Raw genomic sequence first — 18,730 nt, 5'->3', positions numbered from 1 at the left:
CATAAATACAAATGAGGGGAATATTTATTTCTCACATTGACCGCGTTTCTGTAGCTAAATAGCGCGAGAGGCAGGGGGCCGGCAGGGCTTAGACTCGACTCTGGGGCCGCAGCTCATCGTGGTTCCCCACTTTTCCAGCAGACTTATCTATTAAATATTCTTTGCATGTGAGTTACCCCTGTAGCTGATAGGAGAGATAAATAACAAAACCCTTGCAAATGCAAAAATCCTTCTGCAGTTTGGAAAGAAACCAAATCACGTGCTGAATGCAGATGAAGAAAAATCCTTTTTATTGTAAGGAGTAACAGAAGGGATGTGAATCCACCTCACCCACAATGCAACACATCCAAATCCACTCGGAGATTACAAGACAGGATAGCATTTACTCTGATCAGTTCAAAGCATAACTCTTTGGGAACAAATCAGCTAAGTGCACGTTTGGATTAGACTGCAGGCCTTTTTTGCCTTGTTTTTAACAGTAAGAAATCACTGAAAACAGCAAAATTTCCTTTTGAAATGGCCAACTAATCAGCAGAAGGAGAGCAAAGACAAAGCGTTTACACTTCGTCAGCATTTGTCCCTTTTTTGCCTTCCCTTCACAGGAATTTGGTGCAGTTAGTGCAAACTTACAAAATTCCCGTGGGGCGGCTGCACTGGGAACAAATCACTGCCACCAGCTGGGAGGTCTCGGTCCAGCACCAGGAAAGTGTCCCCTTGGCCACCAATTGCCACAGCCCCTGGCCCGGGCGAAACTCGGGCGTGCATGAGGAAGGGCCGGAGGGTCGGGGCAGTCCCTTTGTCAGTGATTGCCGTAACGAGTGGCTTACGGCCGTGACAGCCAGGAGGGCACACGGGTGTCACCTGGGGCTCCTGCCTCTGGTGGTGCTGCCAGCAGTTCCGTTGGCACAGCTGCCCGTTGGCATGGCTAGCCACTGGTACGGCTAACCATTGGCATGGCTAACCATCAGTACGGGTACACACTGGCATGGCTAACCATTGGCACGGCTAACCACCGGCGTGGCCAGCCATCAGCATGGCCAACAGCTGGCACAGCTAACCACTGGCACGGCTAACCCCTGGCATGGCTAACTGTCGGCACAGCTAACTGTTGGCAAAGCTAACCATCAGTGTGGCTAATCCTGGTCAGGACGAAAACACCAAGGTCTGGTAAGGCTGAAATGTAGCGCAGAAGAAATTTTCGTGGTTGGGTTTCTCCATTTTCACATCTATTCTATGGGCATCGGGTCATCATCCTCCCTTCCCTCCTCCTCCTCCTCCTCAGGGCAGAGCGGTGGGAATTGCCCACAGGGGGACCTGTGGGGACACGGGGGCTGAGGTTTTGGGCAGTGCGGGAGCTCGGAGCAGCAGCCCCGTGCCCCCTGTCACCTCCCACTGCCAGGCGGCAGAGTCAGCCCTGCTGGCTTCGTCTTGCCCAGCCCGGGCACCGATACCGGCACATCCACCGGCACGTCCGCCGGCAGAGCTCTGAGCCAGTTCCCAGCCAGCAAATCATCCTTACCCCACGGTGTTGCTGGCCCCACGGCTACAGAGTGCTCCCAGGACTGACGCCTGTGGCTGGGGGAGAGTGACGCAGGTCAGTGCACGCCAGCCCCCCCAAGCCCCCGCCCGCGGGGCCGGGCTCTGCAGTACCCGACGTGCCGGCGGCCCGAGAGCCCCTGGCTTTATGGGCAGAGATGATTTAGTGCCCTGAGGAATATGCCTCTGGGGAAGCTGGGACGGCTTCCAACTCTTCCTTCCCTCCTCTATATATTAACTTTGCATGCATATGAAGCTGGAACCTCTTCCAATCACCTCTGCAAATATTAATTAATCCTCACAGCATCCTGAGGACCATTATTCACTCCTACTAAGTAAATATTATTAAATCCTTTTATGAGAGGTGAAGTGACTTTTCCAGGGCTGCGCAGGCCGTAAGTAGGAGCACACCGACTTTGTCTCGTGACCGTACGCCTGCAGCCACCGAGCGTGGCGAAGCAGCCGCCGCTGACGGGTAAAACCTGTCCGTGCCAGAGTCGGGGGATGTCTCCGAGGACCACGGACCTCAATCGCCCCACAGCAAAGATGTACCATGTGGGGTGGAAGTGCTTTTGGGGGCCCACCCTGAGATGCATCAGCACCCTGTGGCCATGGGGACCCTCTTGGCCACTACCCCTGTGTCCCCTCCATGCGTCCCCGCAGCCGCTGCCCCTTTGTGGCTCACAGACACCACTGGGGATCCCCATCAGGGCTGGACTTACTCTGAAGGAGCCAGTCGATGAAGGCGCTTGGGAATGGGGAATTCTGCAAAAAAAAACAAGGAGGTGTTAAAGTGTGTGACTGGAGGCTGCGGTGGGCGGGAGGGCAGGCAGTGTGGGGGGGACGCAGGGCAGGGGCATGGCCGTACCTGCAAATCCAGCTCCACGGACTGCTGGGATGTCACCGGCAGTTTGGAGAGGGCAGAGTGGATTTTCCCCAGGAGCCCAAAGGAGACGACATCTGGGGAGAGGGAGAGGCCGTCAGGGCTGGGCAGAGCCGGCTGCCTGTCCAGGAGCCTGCGGAGAGCTCTGCCCTGCCTGCCTGGAGCATCTGGGAGAGATCGGGAGAGCCACGTCCCTGCCCGGTGACATCCTCAGCACCAGAGGAGGAAAAACCCCTCGTCCTTCCTGCGGGTCTCAGACCTCTCAGGGTTCAAAGTTTCCCTTGAAACCCGCTGTCCTGGAGCCACCAGGCGCATGTCTCATTACACGGGAAAACTTTTGGGTAAGCGGGGACAACGTTGCACGGACTGGAGCAGCAATTGCGGCTGTGTGGGACTCAAAGACAGGGGGATGCAAACCAGGGGGGGTCCCAGCAGAGCCATCTTTCTTGGCAGCAGCTCGGGTCTGGCCCCAGTTAGGGGGGAAAAAAAAAAGCAAAAAACGTGAGAAAAGCAGGATTGTGATGCTTTTGCGCCGTCCGGCAGCGTCCTGGAGGTGAGCCGGGACTGTGCCACCCACAGCAGCTTTGAGTAACTCCTTCTCCCACAGCTCGGGCTCTCCTGAGGACACCCCCTGCCTGCGGAAGTGGCTAAACACGCAAAACTCACCTGTCACCCTAAAAAATTAACACAGAGGAGAAAAGTTGACAACTTACTGTTGAGGAATTGGAGCTTCATATTGATGATGCTGACCCAAATATTCACCAACGGGCAAAGCTGCAACGGTAACGAGTGGCACAACCTTGGTGAGAGTATCGTGGGGGCGGCGACGCGTTTCCCTAACGATCGTTAAAGTTTCGCAGACTTTAGATCAAGAGGGAACGATCAGCTCCTAGAGCCCGGTTTACCTCCGTGGGAAAAGAGCGGTGTAAATCGTTCAGCTCTCTTCTCGAAACGGCACAGATTCTATTTAACGGAATAAAAGATTTTTTTTCTAACGGGCCCCTTTTTTCTAAGCGAGGCTGTCGCTCCTGCTTACCGCACCGGCTCGGTACCGGGAGGAGCTTCAGAAAGCAATTGGTTACACATTATCCCGTAACATTGCACGACGGAATCTGAATTACTTCTAACAAATAAATCCTGACTGTAAGAAAGAGCAAGGAAGTTGGCGGAATTCACTTACGGGTTGTGGGCACCTATCTGCACGTGCAAATATCTCTATATATGCATGTGTAAATCTGCTGGATAGTTACAAGAGCGCTAATTTCAGTTAACGTGCAGCTTGGCACAGGGAAGGCCTTCCAGGCACTCACCAGCGCAGGTACGAGAGACTGAAGGGAATTGTTCAGCAAGCGGCTCACCATGTTGGTGAAGAAGCTGGGAAGGGAAAAAAGACAGACAAAAATTACCAGGGAAATTGCCAAAAACCCGGGGCTCGGCATCAAGATGAATCCGATCTCTGCTGGCCTGCAGCGCTGCGAGCGCCGGCGAGGAGCACCGATTCTCTTCTTTTCATCTCTGGCATTAAAAGATGCTGCAAGCCCACAGCTCCCCCAGGCTTTAGCAGGAATTATAGAAGCTCGGGACTTTTTTACCTGCTTCTCAACATCTTGATCGTTAACGTGTAAATCCGTGCCCAGATCGGAGACTGAAATTTCGCCCCACTGCAAACTTGCAAAGAGCTAGTCCTGACCATTATCTTCAGCTGTTTTCCCGTGCACATACCAATATCCCACCCCCTTGCAGGTTTCCCAAAAAAATAGATTGGCTTTTCTATGCAAAAAACCTTGTGGGCTCCTCATGGCTGGATAATGGAGCTGCCACTTACTCTGCCTGATGCCCTCGAGATTTTTGCTGAATTAACCTTCTCTGAAGCACTCGGTGGCCTCAAGTCTGGAAACTGGAGCCTGGCTGGGCAGCTCGGGGGCAAGGGTGGGAGAAACCTGCCTCCAGCGGGAGACGCAGCCCTACGCCAGTGGCCATGGTCGAGCCCCAGGTCAGCCCAGGGGATCAGGCTCGGCTCCTGCGTGTGATGGGTCTGTCCTTGCAAATCACCTCGGCGCGTGACACGGGACCGGGGGTGGTGAAGGCTCCCACACTCACCCCTGCCGCAGATTGACGCTGAAGCCGCCGAGCAGGTTGTTGCAATCCTTAATCACCAACTTGAGGTCACCGGGGGTGTCTTGGGTCAGTGCGATGTGTGACGTGATGTTCGTTTCTACCGAGGATCCGCTCAGAAATTGAAAAATCCTGAGAAATAAAGAAGTGGCTTGGAGGGTTATAGAGGAGACCAAAGCAGAGAAGAGTGGTATCTGTGGCTGAGCTGCAAGCTTGGGCTCAGCTGGGACAACATTTTAGACTCAGGACTTTCATCAGCCTCCTGGTCCTGTTAGCAGATCATTGAAGTCCCAGTGTGCAACGGGCACCGAGGGGTTTCCAGGAGAGTTCTGACTTCAGGCGGAGGAAGGACAAGTTAAGATGAAGGAGCATGGAGCCTTCTTGACAGTTTGCTCCCAGCACCTTGTCTACAGGAGGATCTCTGCCTCTGCCGGCCACCACAGACCGACACCATGCCTTTGGAGTGAGGACAGCTGAAAATATCCCCAGGGAGATGCAGCAGCACAGTGCAGAGCTTTCCTCACCAGCCCCTTAGTGAGTGTTTGGGGACATTTCTCCAGCATCCAGGAATGTTCCATCCTCCCCAGCACCCTCAGGACCCCCATGGCCTCGCTGTTCTGCCTCACCCACCAGCCCTGCTCACCCTGGCAACCGCAGCACCAGCTTTGAGTACAGGTTCAGGATGACCTCGCTCCCATGAAAGACCTTCCACGACACTCGGACATTCTCAAGGTTCAGCACCTTCAACCTGGGGGTTGACACAGAAGCAAACCTGCCTTGAGATGGCAGGATCAGCAGGAGCAGACCCTACAGTCGGAACTCTTCCCATTCATCATTTGACCTGTTACCTATGTGGGTATTCTCAGTTAAAAGTGAAGGTGGGGAAGGACCAAGCTCTGCTCCAAGAAGACCCAGCTGCAACGCAGGGTCAGGTCATACAGGGCTGTGTCCTGAGGAGTGTCCAAGGGTGGAGCTTCCCCCACCTCTCAGAGTGCCCATCGCAGTGTCACATCACTCCCATGGGGAAGACTCTTCCCATCTCTGGTTGGAATTTCCCCCATCGCAGCTCCTCATGTGAGCTGCAAGCCTGGGACTGATGGTTTGTGTAACAGGGAGGAATTGGTCCCTGGCGCACCCCATTAGGGGAACCCTTCCCCTGGACATTATTTGTTACCCTGCAGTGAGCACCACTGCTGTGCTTCTGCTCTGACTTACCAGCCGAAGGGTGTTGACTTGCGAAGCACTCCTTCACCCAGCAGTCCTCCCCCGCCCGGAAGACCATTAAGGCCAAGTAGAGTTCCATTGCCTAGGAGACCTCCATTTCCAAGCAGCCCTGTGCCAAGCAGACCATTCTCTCCAAGAAGGCTTTTATTGCCAAGGAGGCCATTGCCAAGGAGACCATTGCCAAGGCCTTCTCCACCAAGGATGCCTGTGCCAAGGCCTTTCCCACCAAGGATGCCTGTGCCAAGCAGACCACTGCTGCCAGGTTGTCCTCCTGCAACAGTCAGGTCTCCATTACTGTTCTGGTTTGCATTGACTAGAAGCCCTCCTCTCCCAAGCACACCCATGCCAAGTAGACCTTCCTCACCTAGGAGGCCTGTGCCAAGGATCCCAGATCTGCCGGTTTCTTTTCCTGCATCAAGGGGACCTCCACTTTCTTCTCCACTCGGACTTCCTCTGCTAAGGAGGCCAGTACCCAATAACCCACCTTCACCAAGAACGCCTGTGCCAAGCAATCCACTTTTTCCACTGAGACCTTCACTGCCAAGAAGACCAGTACCCAGCAAACCTGCACCAAAGAAGTCCCAGTTACTAATCAGATTTCCACTGTTGGAAAGATTTAATTGATAAGAAAGATTTAATTGATAAGAAAGATTTAATTGATAAGAAAGATTTAATTGATAAGAAAGATTGGTTCAGCTACATTAGGTTGACCTGCTCATGAGGTCTCATGGGGACCCCTGAGCATCCTTGCACAAAGTTGAGCTCCTCATGGAGCCAAGCCTGCCAGGAAGCAGGGCCCTGATGAGCTGAGGGATACTCCATGAGCCCAAAATGGCACAGGACACACCGGGACCAAGGTGGGCACGTGGCTGTCTGTGCCATGACACTCCCCTGGGAAACATGGAAAACCTCTGAGCTCACCATCTTTGGGTTGCGCTGGGCTCAGCCCAAGGACACTGCCCAGGTTGAGGAGGCCCTGGGAGGGGGGCAGGAGGCCCCCAAGGAGGACAAGACAGCAGAAAGGCAGCATCTCCGGTCCCAGCACCTGCGGAGAGATCCACATCAGCCCAAGCACCAGCCCCACTGTGCAGGAATCGGCAGCCTGGGCACCGGTCTGGCTCTTCATCCTTCATATGTGTGGCCCCAGGGCAGTGGGACAGGTCCCCCTTGGACATGCAGCCCACAGGCATTGTCCCCCAGCCCCAGGGGACCAGCCTGGACCCATAGCACCCTTTTCCCACCCAGAAAGGTCAAACTGGTTTTGGTTATCAGGGAGCAACTGGAACACAGTGACGTGCTCCTCTAGAGTCATTGATGTCTCCGTGCCCGGCTGGGCTACCCCACTGCACTGGGTGCCTGACATCGCAGGGAAGCTTGGAGGGAGAAAATGTCATTTTAAAGAGAGCAAGAGGGATGGAGATGAGGCAGGAGGACCTTGTACCGAGTGAGACGAATGGCTTCCGACCGCTCTGAAATGGCCCTGAAAGAAGAACACTTTAAGGGGCACAGCGGGATAAAAAATGGTGTGTGTCAAAGTCGTGTCCTTCTCCTTGTTATGAAGAATACCTCGCGTTATTAAATCTCAAAGTGCAGCCAAAATCAGACTCACTTTTCCGTGGACAGGTTGTTTGTTTTTCTCACCTTGCTCCATTCAGGCTATGAAAAGAGTCCACTTTCCCTGTATTTGATCTGCCTCTAGTCAAAAGAAAGCACCTTCAAGGACCTCATGTTCCTGTGTGAGCTGGACTTCTTGGAGTTCCAACCAACGCTGTGGAGTGTTTGTTTATACACAGAAAGATGTTTGCAAAGAAATGAAAAGAGGCACCCGCTGAAGCACTGCCCTAGGTCCCAGTTTAAGGGAGCACCCACCTGCACAGCCCACGTCCCAGCTGGGGCACCCCGGCTTGTCCCTTCTGAGAAAAAAAAACAATGTACAGGCTGCAGATTTGAGGTTCAGCACTGAGAAATAACATTATATAGGTCAGACCGAACAACTTCTTTATCTGCTCCAGATACTTTTAAAAAAATCCCTCTATGACAGTTCTCGGCACAATTAAATTAGACTTTAATTCACTAGACTGTCTTTTACATTTTCCCTTTGATCAGCTTGTAATGATGTACAGCTCCTGTAGCTGTGATTATTGAACAGGAGAGAAAGATAGAGGCTTGAGCAGCTTCCATTGAAAATCGTGTCAAATAAAATCAGTGGGATTTGTTGGAGGGTCTCGGCAAGACGTGCGTAGCATTGTAAAAGGATGCCAAAATGGTTGTCAGGTCTTTTAGAAGAGCTCTTGGAGAGAATACATGACGAAGTAGAGAACTCTCTCTGCGGTTATTAACGATATCTATCTGGTTGGTACCTCCTTGGTCACACGCATTTAAGTGAGCTGAACATCTCATACATGCAAAATGCACATGTGGCTCGGCAGATAAATGCTTATTTTATACCAGTTGCGATGAGATCTGATAAGCTGAAAATTGTTCTGAATTCTGTTCGCCAAGATCATGAAAAAAATCCTAGCCATTTCTGCTGGCTTAGTCATTGTAACAAACTTAACAACAACAAAAATAAATGTGGAATTTGACAAGCAAGAGCTCTACTAGCTTTAAAAATTAATTTTCATAAATGATTAAGTGTTGCTACAGAAATCAAAGGAAAACTTCATTACAATTCTTGCTTTTAAAGCCAAGTTACGCTTTGCTGTAGGTCGTCTAATGGGAACAGGATCTCTGTGGCCACGGTACCTTAATGCCACTTACCTGGAGCCCTTTGATGTCGCAGTGCAGCTGCCCACGGCCTCTCGGTGGTGGCTGCCAGGAGCGGCTCTTATATACCAGAACTGCAGGAACAAGGAAAGGCCGGGGAAGGATGAAACCGGGATAGTTCCTCTTCACTGGCTGTCAAGTGTGAACCCTGCACCAGCCTGACCCCGAATACTCATGCGGCAGCGCCGGACCGTGGCCAGCAGAACCCAGCAAGCCCAGGGGTTCACCTTCTTCCCGCAGGCTGGGTGCGGCGGCCACCAGCTCTTCTGCCTGGCCGGGGCACACGGCCACCCGGCTCCTCAGAGCTCGTCCCCTCCTGTCCCCTCTGACTGTCAAGACAGCACAAGTTTGGGGCAGTTGTGCCACGTCCGAGGGTCCAGCAGGGCAGCCCCCCGCAGCCCCTGGGTGCTGGGGCAGGGGCTCACGTCCCCAGGCAGGGGATGCTGTGGGTCAGGTCCCATCCAGCCCAGCACCACGTGGCTCCTTGCACATGGCCTGAAGTGGCTGGCCACAGCCATGGCAGGGACACGGCCATGGCACAGGTGGCTGTTGCTGCTCACAGCTACTTGATGTCTCTCTCGCTTTGCCCTCCCAAAGTGGCCCAGAGCGGAGCAGGAGGGTGCTGGCACCCAACAGCCCAAATTGACATGGGACACGCAGACCCCAGAGCATCCCCTGAGCATCACAGATCCCGTGAGACAAACTCAGAGCAGCCGGGGAGAAAGGGGATGCCATGGGGGGCTGGGGATGCTCCCGGGTCTCTGGCTGAGCAGAGGGTCCCTGGGACAGTTCGGGGCAGCTCCAGGGAATGCTCCATCGATGATCTCAGAGGTCCCTTCCAACCTAGATGATTCTATGATTCCGCGGGGCACAAGGGTCTGAGGACAGTGAGAGGTGAGAAATTGCCTCCCAACAAGTTCATTACGTACAGAAACAGCATAAGGCTGACTAAAAAACCCAAAGTTACCACAAACTAAAGAGTGTGTGGATTTATGGCATAACAGCAGCACCGTGAAAACTGCCTGTCACCCACAGGTACGCAGGAGATGGCTTGTGCCTCCAAGAAAGATCTTGGCAGCTTAAAGGAGGCTTGAGAGACAACAAATAAAAGAAAATGGGGAAATAAATATAGACGTGAAGGGAAAAGGAGCATGAAAGATGGCAGAAAAACCTGAGTCTGGGGTTCCAGGGGGTTTTCAGGGTGGGTCTGGACTGGGCAGGGCAGGACCCTGTCTCAAAGGCAGCGATATTACAGCCGTCCCAGCTATTCCCTTTCACCTCAGGAGCAATCTGTGGCTTTAGAGCCTTAAATTAGCAAAGGTTTCATTGCTTCAACAGGCAGCTAAACCATGGAAAAGAGCCCGTGCATAAATAAACTGTGCGGTTCATGCAGAGTTCACAGGCATCTATGGGTGAATTACCCTCCTGTCCCCGAGCGCTCCTGGGACAAAGCCCCAATAAAGCCTGGGGCAGGTGATGGCATGAGGGGTCTTCAAGAAAGCCAAGAGAGCCCACAGCTTTGGGTCCAGTCCCTGAAAAGAGGCCGACATGGCAGGGACTAACACAGTGGCAGACAGCCATGGTGGCAGACAGCTCTGCCCGCTGGGTGTTGGGTGGCACCGCCAGGGCTGGGCAACGGGGCAGGGGGCTGCAGGACTCCCACCCACCGCAGCTGGGGTCCCCAGCACTGTGGGGTCTGTCCTGAGACCTGGGGTTCACTGGTGCCCGTCACCCCCGGAGGCTCGAGCACCCGCTGCGGCCGCAGAGAGGGCTGGACTTTATTAAACCCAAGCACAAGAATGCAAAATACACCCGCATCCTTCTGAGCATCCACAAGAGAGTCCAAAATACATCGTTTGGAGGCAAAATCCACCTGTGTTCCTTCTGTTCCAAGCAATGTAGGCAGGATGCAATATTTGCAAGGGAAAGACCAAGCTGCTTTTTGGCTGTGTTAGGCACAAAGAGAAATGCGGTGGAGCATCCTTTGGGCAGGCTGGGCTCCCACCCCTCCGAGGGTGGACAGGGAAAACCGGGAGGTCCCTTCCCAGCTCAGAGTCCCAGGCTCACGCAGACAGCACAATGAGGTCCTGGTGAAGCAAAGGGGTTACCATGGGGTTACCTTCCCTCTCTCAACATCCTCCACAGAAGCAACAGGCACTGCCCTTGCTCTGGAGCGGAGGCGAGGTGCTGGTGGGGGAACCTCAGGGCGTGGAACAGGCACTTACTTCGATGACATCGACGTCCGCGTTGGTGAAGTCAATGTTCAGCAGCCTGGGCAGGGGAACCCCTGCTCCCAGCACACCTGTGGGTCACAAGCCAGCCCAGCTCAGCATTGCCGAGCTTCTGCCTGGGGCTTTGTCCTCAACTCCATCCTCCCTGTGTGCAAACCCCTCCCTCTGCAAGTGTAGAGCTCTCCGGAAAGGCTTTGTGTCGTGGCACTTAGTGCTTTGGCAAAACATATTGTCATTTTCTCCTGCTCGCATAAGCAAAAGCAGCAGATGGGGGCAGCCCCGCCGAGGGGACTGCGGGGCCCCTGTTTTGTGATGTGCGGGTTCTCCTCCCGACAAAACGCTGCTGCCTGAAACGAGCCTCCCCCCATCAGTGCAGGTTGGTCCCGCTGGCTCCCGTTCTATGCGGCGAGGTGAGCTACACCTGCAGAAACTCCTCGCAAAGTTACAGTCTAGCACACGTGAATACACGGACAAGGCACAAGAGCTTCCTCACCGTTCATTGCAGGCAGGAAGGCAACATCAAAAATCTGGCCAACAAGCATCCCCAGGAATGAGACCTGCAACACGGAGAGGGGTCGCTTAGTGCCACCACTGGTCCTGGTCCCCTGGTCAGCCCGGCCTCCCCCTGTCCTCGGGCACGTGGGGATGCTCCAGTCACACCAGCTACACACAACCTGAACCCTTGGTGCTCCAGCTCCACAGCCATCTAATGCAAACTCACCATTTCACAGAAATTGGACTTTAGGCATTCTATGGCCAATTTTTAGTCCCAAATTAATGCCATGCCACAGGTCCCTTCCTGCTGGCATTAAAGCTGCCTGCAGTAACCACCTCTGGAAACCAAATGTGCTCTATCTGCAGGGATCCTCCAGGATTCCTCCTGACTTTTGACATTGTCACCTTCGAGGCACCAGGATAAGCCTCCCCCAGAGTACTCCAAGAGGACGGCATGGGCATGTGCAGGATGTCCTACAGTTCCCTGTGCAACCAAAACCTCTCCCTCTCAGTGAGGATTTTTTCTGAAAATTGCTCATAGGTCATCCATGAAAAAAAAATCCATCTCCAGAGATGAAAGAAAGGTGCTACTAAAAATATGACACAACTGTTACACCGTAATTGGCCCTTATTTCTCCCCAGCCGGTATCTATCAGCACTTTACTTTCTGCAATAGATTTCACGTGTTACTGAGGCTGCGCGTGTTCTTACATCAAAACCACCGACAGACGAGGACACCAAGGAGAGATCAGCCCTGTAGGAGGAAGCAGAGGTGAGTAAAATCCAAGCAGCTCCTCTGATGACCCAGTCTTGTCAATGCCCTCATTGTCACACAACCCAGGAGGTCCCACATCCATGGCCACTGCTGGCCACCCCCCCAGAAGACAACCAGTGTCCTACTTCTCCAGGCTGACGCTGATCTTCAGCTTGTTGTCCTCGACTGAAAACTGGGCCAGCAAGGAGGTGTCCTGTGGTCAAACAGAGAGGTCAGGGCAGAGTTGGCTCCTGTAGCCCTTGCCCAGCCTGCAGCCCAGCCATGTCCCATTGGGTGCAGGTCCCATCTACTGGCACCCCCTCACCCACTGTGCGGGACGGGGGAAACTGCAAGAGGAATTTCTGCAGGGCTGAAGGGTTCTGAAGGGTTGTTCCTTCATACATACGATATTCAGAAGGCAGAGAGACTTCTGGACATCATCTGGGTGGATCACCATCACCTCTGCTGTAGCCGTGAGCTGGATCACACCTTTATTTTTCTTTAAGGTCACCACCGGTGCTTCAGGGACTGCAATTTTCAGCAGCAATTCATGTGACTCAGGGTATGCCTTCAAAACCTGTCAACAACCAAAAACGGAAAGTTTCTGCTGGCAGGAGCACAAATGCTGCTGTAAGCAGGAACCACAGAGCAGGCTGCCTACTCCAGCAGCATTTGCATGGTGCTGCTCCTGGGGGCAAATCTGATCCTGAACTGCTCCAGCCCAACAAGTCTGTATCTCAACTGGCTGAAGTGAAGTCAAGCTAGCTGTGAGCTCAGCCCTGTGGACACCCTGAGGCCCACTGAGAACATCTCATCCCTGTTGGAGGACCACAGACAGCCCCACATCCAGGCAGACAGAGCGGCTGCAAGGCTCCTCTGTGACCCAGGAATGACGCAGAGGATGGGGGGACAAACTGAGCTCTGGACTGCTGTAGTTTCCAGTTTTGGACATAAGTCAGAGCTCGTTCAAGTCCATGAACACCTGGGATGGTGCCTTTGAGGAGGAAGGGACAAGGAGACCTGCCCTGGACGCTGCTACTCTGACTGGGTTACTTGCAGTGCAAGGGGGAATCAGGACTCACCGCAGGAACCAGGGCTCCAAGGGTTGATGTTGTTAGTGGTGGGAGCTCAGGAAACTGTGACAGAGAAGAGAGAAATGCTGCACATCTGTGTACCAGTTTTCAGCAGATACTTGCTTTCACCAGCAGCACACCTGAGGCTTTTACCACATGGTCTCTCATTGGTGTTTTTCAACTCAAAGATAGCAGAGACCTTGATAAATGGTACAGAAGAACTGAGACATTGCATGGTGGGACCAGTCTGCATGGCTGACAGCCCTGAGTCCTTCCAAACCTAGCAGGTTGGCCATGCTCCCCACTCACCATGCCAGTGGAGATGTCCAGGTCCAGGGCACCCTCCTTCTGCAGGACAGACAGCACCGAGCTGAGGAAGTTCACAGAGAGGCACAGCTGGGAGGAACTGGTGTCCTCCATCGGTGGCAGGGGTGGCATGGGGACCCGTGGTGGTGTGAGGACAGTTTCTGGCTTTCCCAGCGGATAGTCCACCAGGCCTCCTGCCACTTGCCTGACGACAGTCTGGAGTTACAGGGGAAGGAAACAAAACCCAAAATGTTTGCAATATTTGCCTTTACGGTTAACTTCATGTTCCTTCAGTGCGAAATCGCTGCACGCACGGCCGCGCCAAGTCAGGCCCCGTGACACTTCCTTCTCCAGAATTTCAGGAAATGCAAACCCCACTGCGTTCTCCCGTGACGGTGGCAGCAGCAAAGAGCAGGGCTCCAAGCGGGACCTCACAAAGCTTTTCACAGCGACCTTGGAGCTCACTGCTCAGGTTTACGTGACCCAGGAGACCTTCAAAAACCTAAGTGAAATATCCCACCCCTTGAACATAGGTGGAAGAAGAAGATGCAGAACTTACGTTCAAGTCTACCTCAAGGAACTGGCCGGTTACCAGGGGAAGACTGGACACGGTGTACTGGATACTGCCCAGCAAACCCAGGGGCACCAGTGCTGGGGGGAGAAAAAGTAACTCAGCAATTTCCCACTGGGGCAAATGCCTCCTCCCCTGCCCACAGCTCTTCTTCCAGAAGAGCCCTGGCTCGCAGGTAGGCTTAGAGCAGCCACCATTGATGATCAGCCTTATCCATCTAGGGGTCCTTCTGTTCGCGATTAGAGATGGGGAGAGGGGAGATCTGGGGAGGGGAGAGAATCCCTCCAGCCATCCAGCCATGCTGGGGCACGGCAGTGGGGGGAAAGTGTCACAGTCCTTGCACGGCCAGAGCAGAGGTGACACGAGGGGCAAGGTATGGGACCCACCCAGTACTTACAGTTCACAAGACCCAGCTGGTCGTTGACGAGTCCCAGGGCAACGTCGACCACCGGGCAGAGCTGTAAGAGTTGGGGAGGGACGGTAAGGACCTTCATTCGGAGCTGGACAAGGACACGCAGCCCAGCTTTCCCCGGGGACGGGAGCACCAGGTGCATGGGATGGCAGTCCCCACTGGTGACTCCACAGCGCTGCTGAGGCTGCACCAGCTCTGCATCTGGCCCTGGGCACTTTGCCCTTTGTTGGATAAGGAGGGTTAGGACTGGGTCTGAGGAGCCCATGTAGGGTGGCTGGAGAGACCCTGAGGCTTTCCAGGAGGGAGGAGAGATTCAATTAGCCCATAACATGGTCCAGGGCATCATTAAAAGCTCCCAGGCACCTGCACCGGGCCCACTGACCTTGCATTTTGAAGAAGGGAGAAGCTTCTCCCAAGCAGGTGGAGGTGTGGCACGTGTCCCCCACTAATCACAGTCCACTGGGTGGGCAGGTGGATGCAGCAGCCCCGGGACAGTGGCCGTGCTCCCCCTCTGGGACAGGAGCGATGCCGTGGGGAGCTGCTCCGCAGCTTTTTGGACTCACAGCTTCTTTCTGGGGTGGAGTTTTTTTCCGACTTACCATATTAGGAAGAAGTCTGTTCAGGACACTTGCCAATAAATTATCCACAATTGGGAGCAGGCTGTGGAAAAATAAAGGAGCACCATGAAAAAAGCCTGCTGCAAAGTAAATGGGTCTTGTTAAACAATTCCCGGTGAATAGCGCGGAGCGCAGACCTCCCGGAGCAAGGCAATTGCAGCAGCAAAGTGCATCGTGTATGCTTGGATTTTGCATGAGATAAGTGTAATTTGCATCCCAAAATAGCCGGTGGGAAATTTATTGCTGCCTTTTATCTACTAGTGTATAGTCTTCTTAAATGAGCAGAAACAACCTCAGCCCAAGTGGTCTCTGTAATTTACATACCAAGTGCTTACGTCTCAGAAGACCCCGTGCAATGTCCCAGCCCTCTGGGACAAGGTGCCCATTTACTGTGGCTGCACGAGGGGCGCACGGGGACCACCACCACCAGCAGCCCTTTGCTCACCCCTGTGACGCGGACAGTGAGCAACTGTCATCTGCAGGGACGGTGGCTGCTGGTGTCAGAGTCACTGTGCAACGGGGAAATGACCTCGTGCGTTCACCATTCTGCAGGCGTGGGCTGGAGGCCAGCAGAGCCCGATAGCGAGGTGGCTCATGCTGGCAGAGGAAGACACCTCCGTTACTCACCCTCTCAGGAGTCTGACTTTAATGCCACCAAGCAGGGTATCGCATCTTTCTGTCACCAGTTTGGGGTAGCCCGTGCCGTCCATGGTTAGCCTCACCCTTGCTGTGATGTTGACTTCCACTGCGACGTCGAGCAAACCCAGGAGGCTGTGCAAGGGCAAGGGAGCGACCTTCAGAGGAGCAGCCTCTTCCCAGTTAACAGGAGCAGTGTCCCCCCTTGGAGATACACCTTGTGATGGCACTTCCACCGGGTCCGGGGACACAGCTGGCATTGCCATCAACACCAGCCCAACCTACCACTTGCCATTGAGGGCCACCTGGGTGTAGAGGTTGAGGTGTACGCCGATGCCAGGCAGGAGCCGCAGGGACACCCTGGGGAGCGTCAGGTCCACGATCCTCAGCCTGCAGGGACAGTGAGGGGGACACCAGGAGTGATGGCTCTGAGGCCAGCACCCCACCACCCAGCTCAGCTGCTCACACAAAACCACTGCTCCAGGGGTGGGCAAGTCAGAGGCTATTTAGACAAGAAATGGTAAAAGACATGAAGTTTTCTCAGTTATTTTCCAGTTTTATCAGAAGCTTTGTTCGAGTTGCCTTATTATTGCATGTGCTTCTGCTTCTGCTTGGCACTGGGCTTCGAATAAGAGTTAAAATGGGACAGTTGCAAAAAAGTGAGTATTGGTTTGGCAATGGTGGCACTGGCTGCCTGGGGCCAATATGTGGTTTGGTGCACCCTCTACGGGCGAGTGCCTTCCAACTACTGTTTCCTTTAACTTTCCCCATGTAGGTCAAGAAGCTCTTTTGCAGCCAGCGATGCAAACCTGGCGGGACTTCCAGGCAGCGTTTATCTCAAAGCATCAGCTCCAAAACAGATCTGAGCATCTACTGAAGCATCACCATTGCTCCTCCCAAACAGCTCTGAGGTTCCCCCCGCCCTGCAAGGACCCCGACCGGTGCTGTCCTTACCCGGTGAGCCCCTGGACGGTGCTGAGCAAGCCGCCTTCCCCGAGGATGCCGAGCAGGTCACCGCCTCCCAGCAGCCCTCTGTTGCCCAGAAGCCCTCCTCTGCCAAGAATGCCACCAGGGCCACCGAGGATCCCTGCCATGCCGAGGAGACCTCCATCACCAAGCAGACCTCCTTGTCCCAGCTCTTCTCCGGCAACCCCTGTGGGGATGCCATCCCTGGGGACATCATCACCAGCTGCCGGCCAGCCTCTGGGACGGTTTCTGGGCCCCCCCCGTAAGCACCTCCACCACTCTCTCCACCCAGCAAGCCACCGCTGGCATCACCCCTTCCACCATGCAGCCCACCAGTCAGCCCCCCCAGCAGCCCACCACCGCCGCCACCCAGCAAACCACCAGTAATACCACCAAGCAGACCACCACCGCCGCCGCCGCCACCACCACCAAGGAGACCTCCTCCAAGGCCACCCAACAGGTCTCTGCTTCCATCTGTGCCAGGACGTCCGCTTCCGAGCGGCACCTCTCCGAGGGCACCTTGGAGGACATTGCCTTGCCTGAGGGAGCCTGTAAGAGCTGGAAACATCGCCCACCATCAGCCTGCGAGGCAGAGCTGCCTCCCTGGCCACCACTGCAGCCTTCAAGGAGAGACCAGCTCGAAGGCTGCAGCCCCCTGCCCGCACTGTTACTCATCGTGCTCCTCAAGCATGGGTTGTCGAGGGGTGTGTGCCCTCCGTTACCATCGCTGCCTATCCCAGTCCCTAACTATCTGCTGCCAGTTTTTTCCCCGTATATGACGCAACAAAAAAAGGTTTGGGGATCCAGGACAAGAGGCATCATGTCAAGACCTGTGTAAAGCAGCGTGGGGGAATCTGTTTGCCTCCGCACCAGAAAGACAGCAAAAGGTGTGGCACAAAAAGGGATGGGCACCGATAAATCCTAAATGTGAGATAATTGTGGTGCTGTGTGGCTCGCACCTCCTGAGCGGTGCAGGCCCCTAGGAGGGGCAATACCCCACACGAGCAATGTCCTTCTCCTTTTAGGAGCCTGGCCAGTTGAAATTTTAATTACATTGAAAAATGACTCCAGGTTCAATTTGGAGGGGAAGGTTTGCAGGCAAGCCTCGTGCCCTTCCCCTTCCATCTGCAATTCCCCTCCCTTCCCAGCTGATGGGGCTGTGCTGGTACCGTCACGTCAACCCTCGAGGACCACAGCTGGGTGCTATTCCCGGGGTCCCTCTACAAGGAGGCAGAGTGACTCACCATCACTTAAAACACCTTTGTTGAGCCTGAGGACGGCATCTTTTGCCTGGCTTAGTGATGGGGTCAGCAGGGCATACAAGAGAGCAATGCCCAGAGCCGGTGGCATGGTGTCTCCTTCTTGGCTGGAAGCACTGTGGATGTTGGCAGGACCTGGGGGAGGACAACAGGAAAAGAGTGGAACCAGGCTGGGCGATCCCCTGGAGATGAAGAGGAGTTGGATACTTCAAGCTGGGTGGAAATTTCTCAGTGAATAGAAAAGATGAGCTTTAGGAGGACAAAAACAGTTCACGAGTTAGAGCAACATTCGGCAAATAGATCTGGACACACACAGAGCGGGGGAAGAGGAGAGCGTCCATACACACATCTGCAGGGACTTTTTCAGCCGGCTTCTCCACAACCCCAGCACTTGTTTGCTTATTCCTATTTACGGCCACCCCGGGCAACCTGCTCCTTTCCATCCCTGGTCACCGTGACATGATTTTAAACTTACAGTATGAAATTGTTACTCATAACCTATAGACTACACTGAGCTCCCCTCGCTAATAGCCACCCTGTAAATGGGTATGCAAATTAATGGTGCGATTACACAAGCAACTAGCATTTGGAACGAAGCCTTTCTTTTGAAAATGGCACGTTTTAACCTTGTAACAATAAAGATAATAGTAACAACCTTAAGAGGATATTGCAACACCAAAAAAATCCCTAACTTTTGCGTCAAATGAATGGGTTTTTCTTCAGAGAAGGGTTTTCATTTTACTATAGCAACCGTCTTTTCTGACTTTTTTTCAGGCTAGTCACTAAATATAAACTAGAATTACTTACCTGCATTTCTCCCATGGTTGGGATTTTCTTGATCACCGGAGTATGTTGCAAGGCTTGTAGGTGAACTGGTAGCTCTGTC

At 53.9% G+C, this 18,730-nt stretch overlaps 2 protein-coding genes across 2 annotated transcripts; both read right to left on the bottom strand.

The window, feature by feature from the left end:
* Positions 1-261: 261 nt before the first annotated feature.
* Positions 262-10,105, bottom strand: LOC141750452 (BPI fold-containing family B member 4-like). Its single transcript, XM_074605508.1, has 14 exons — positions 10,088-10,105; positions 8,716-8,794; positions 8,519-8,598; positions 6,680-6,803; positions 6,243-6,323; positions 5,750-5,867; positions 5,178-5,282; positions 4,520-4,666; positions 3,730-3,793; positions 3,133-3,193; positions 2,405-2,496; positions 2,259-2,301; positions 1,520-1,575; positions 262-1,314 (listed from the first exon to the last, which is right to left on the bottom strand). Exons 1-13 carry the CDS (start codon positions 10,103-10,105, stop codon positions 1,544-1,546), a joined length of 1,044 nt encoding a protein of 347 aa, XP_074461609.1. The 3' UTR covers positions 262-1,314; positions 1,520-1,543.
* A 375-nt stretch (positions 10,106-10,480) lies between these two features.
* On the bottom strand, positions 10,481-18,666 carry LOC141750451 (BPI fold-containing family B member 4-like). Its single transcript, XM_074605507.1, has 18 exons — positions 18,652-18,666; positions 18,119-18,146; positions 17,830-17,979; positions 17,024-17,143; positions 16,574-16,772; positions 15,905-16,009; positions 15,611-15,754; positions 14,966-15,026; positions 14,352-14,412; positions 13,943-14,034; positions 13,387-13,599; positions 13,087-13,140; positions 12,411-12,581; positions 12,151-12,218; positions 11,962-12,004; positions 11,249-11,312; positions 10,750-10,826; positions 10,481-10,611 (listed from the first exon to the last, which is right to left on the bottom strand). The coding sequence occupies exons 1-18, from the start codon at positions 18,664-18,666 to the stop codon at positions 10,588-10,590; spliced, it is 1,689 nt and encodes a 562-aa protein (XP_074461608.1). The 3' UTR covers positions 10,481-10,587.
* Between the last annotated feature and the right edge of the window lie 64 nt (positions 18,667-18,730).

Source organism: Larus michahellis, chromosome 12 (genome assembly GCF_964199755.1).
Source record: "Larus michahellis chromosome 12, bLarMic1.1, whole genome shotgun sequence".
NCBI classification, from domain to species: Eukaryota; Metazoa; Chordata; class Aves; order Charadriiformes; family Laridae; genus Larus; species Larus michahellis.
Note: the sequence above shows the minus strand (reverse complement) of the source record. Positions and strands in the feature narration are given on the sequence as shown.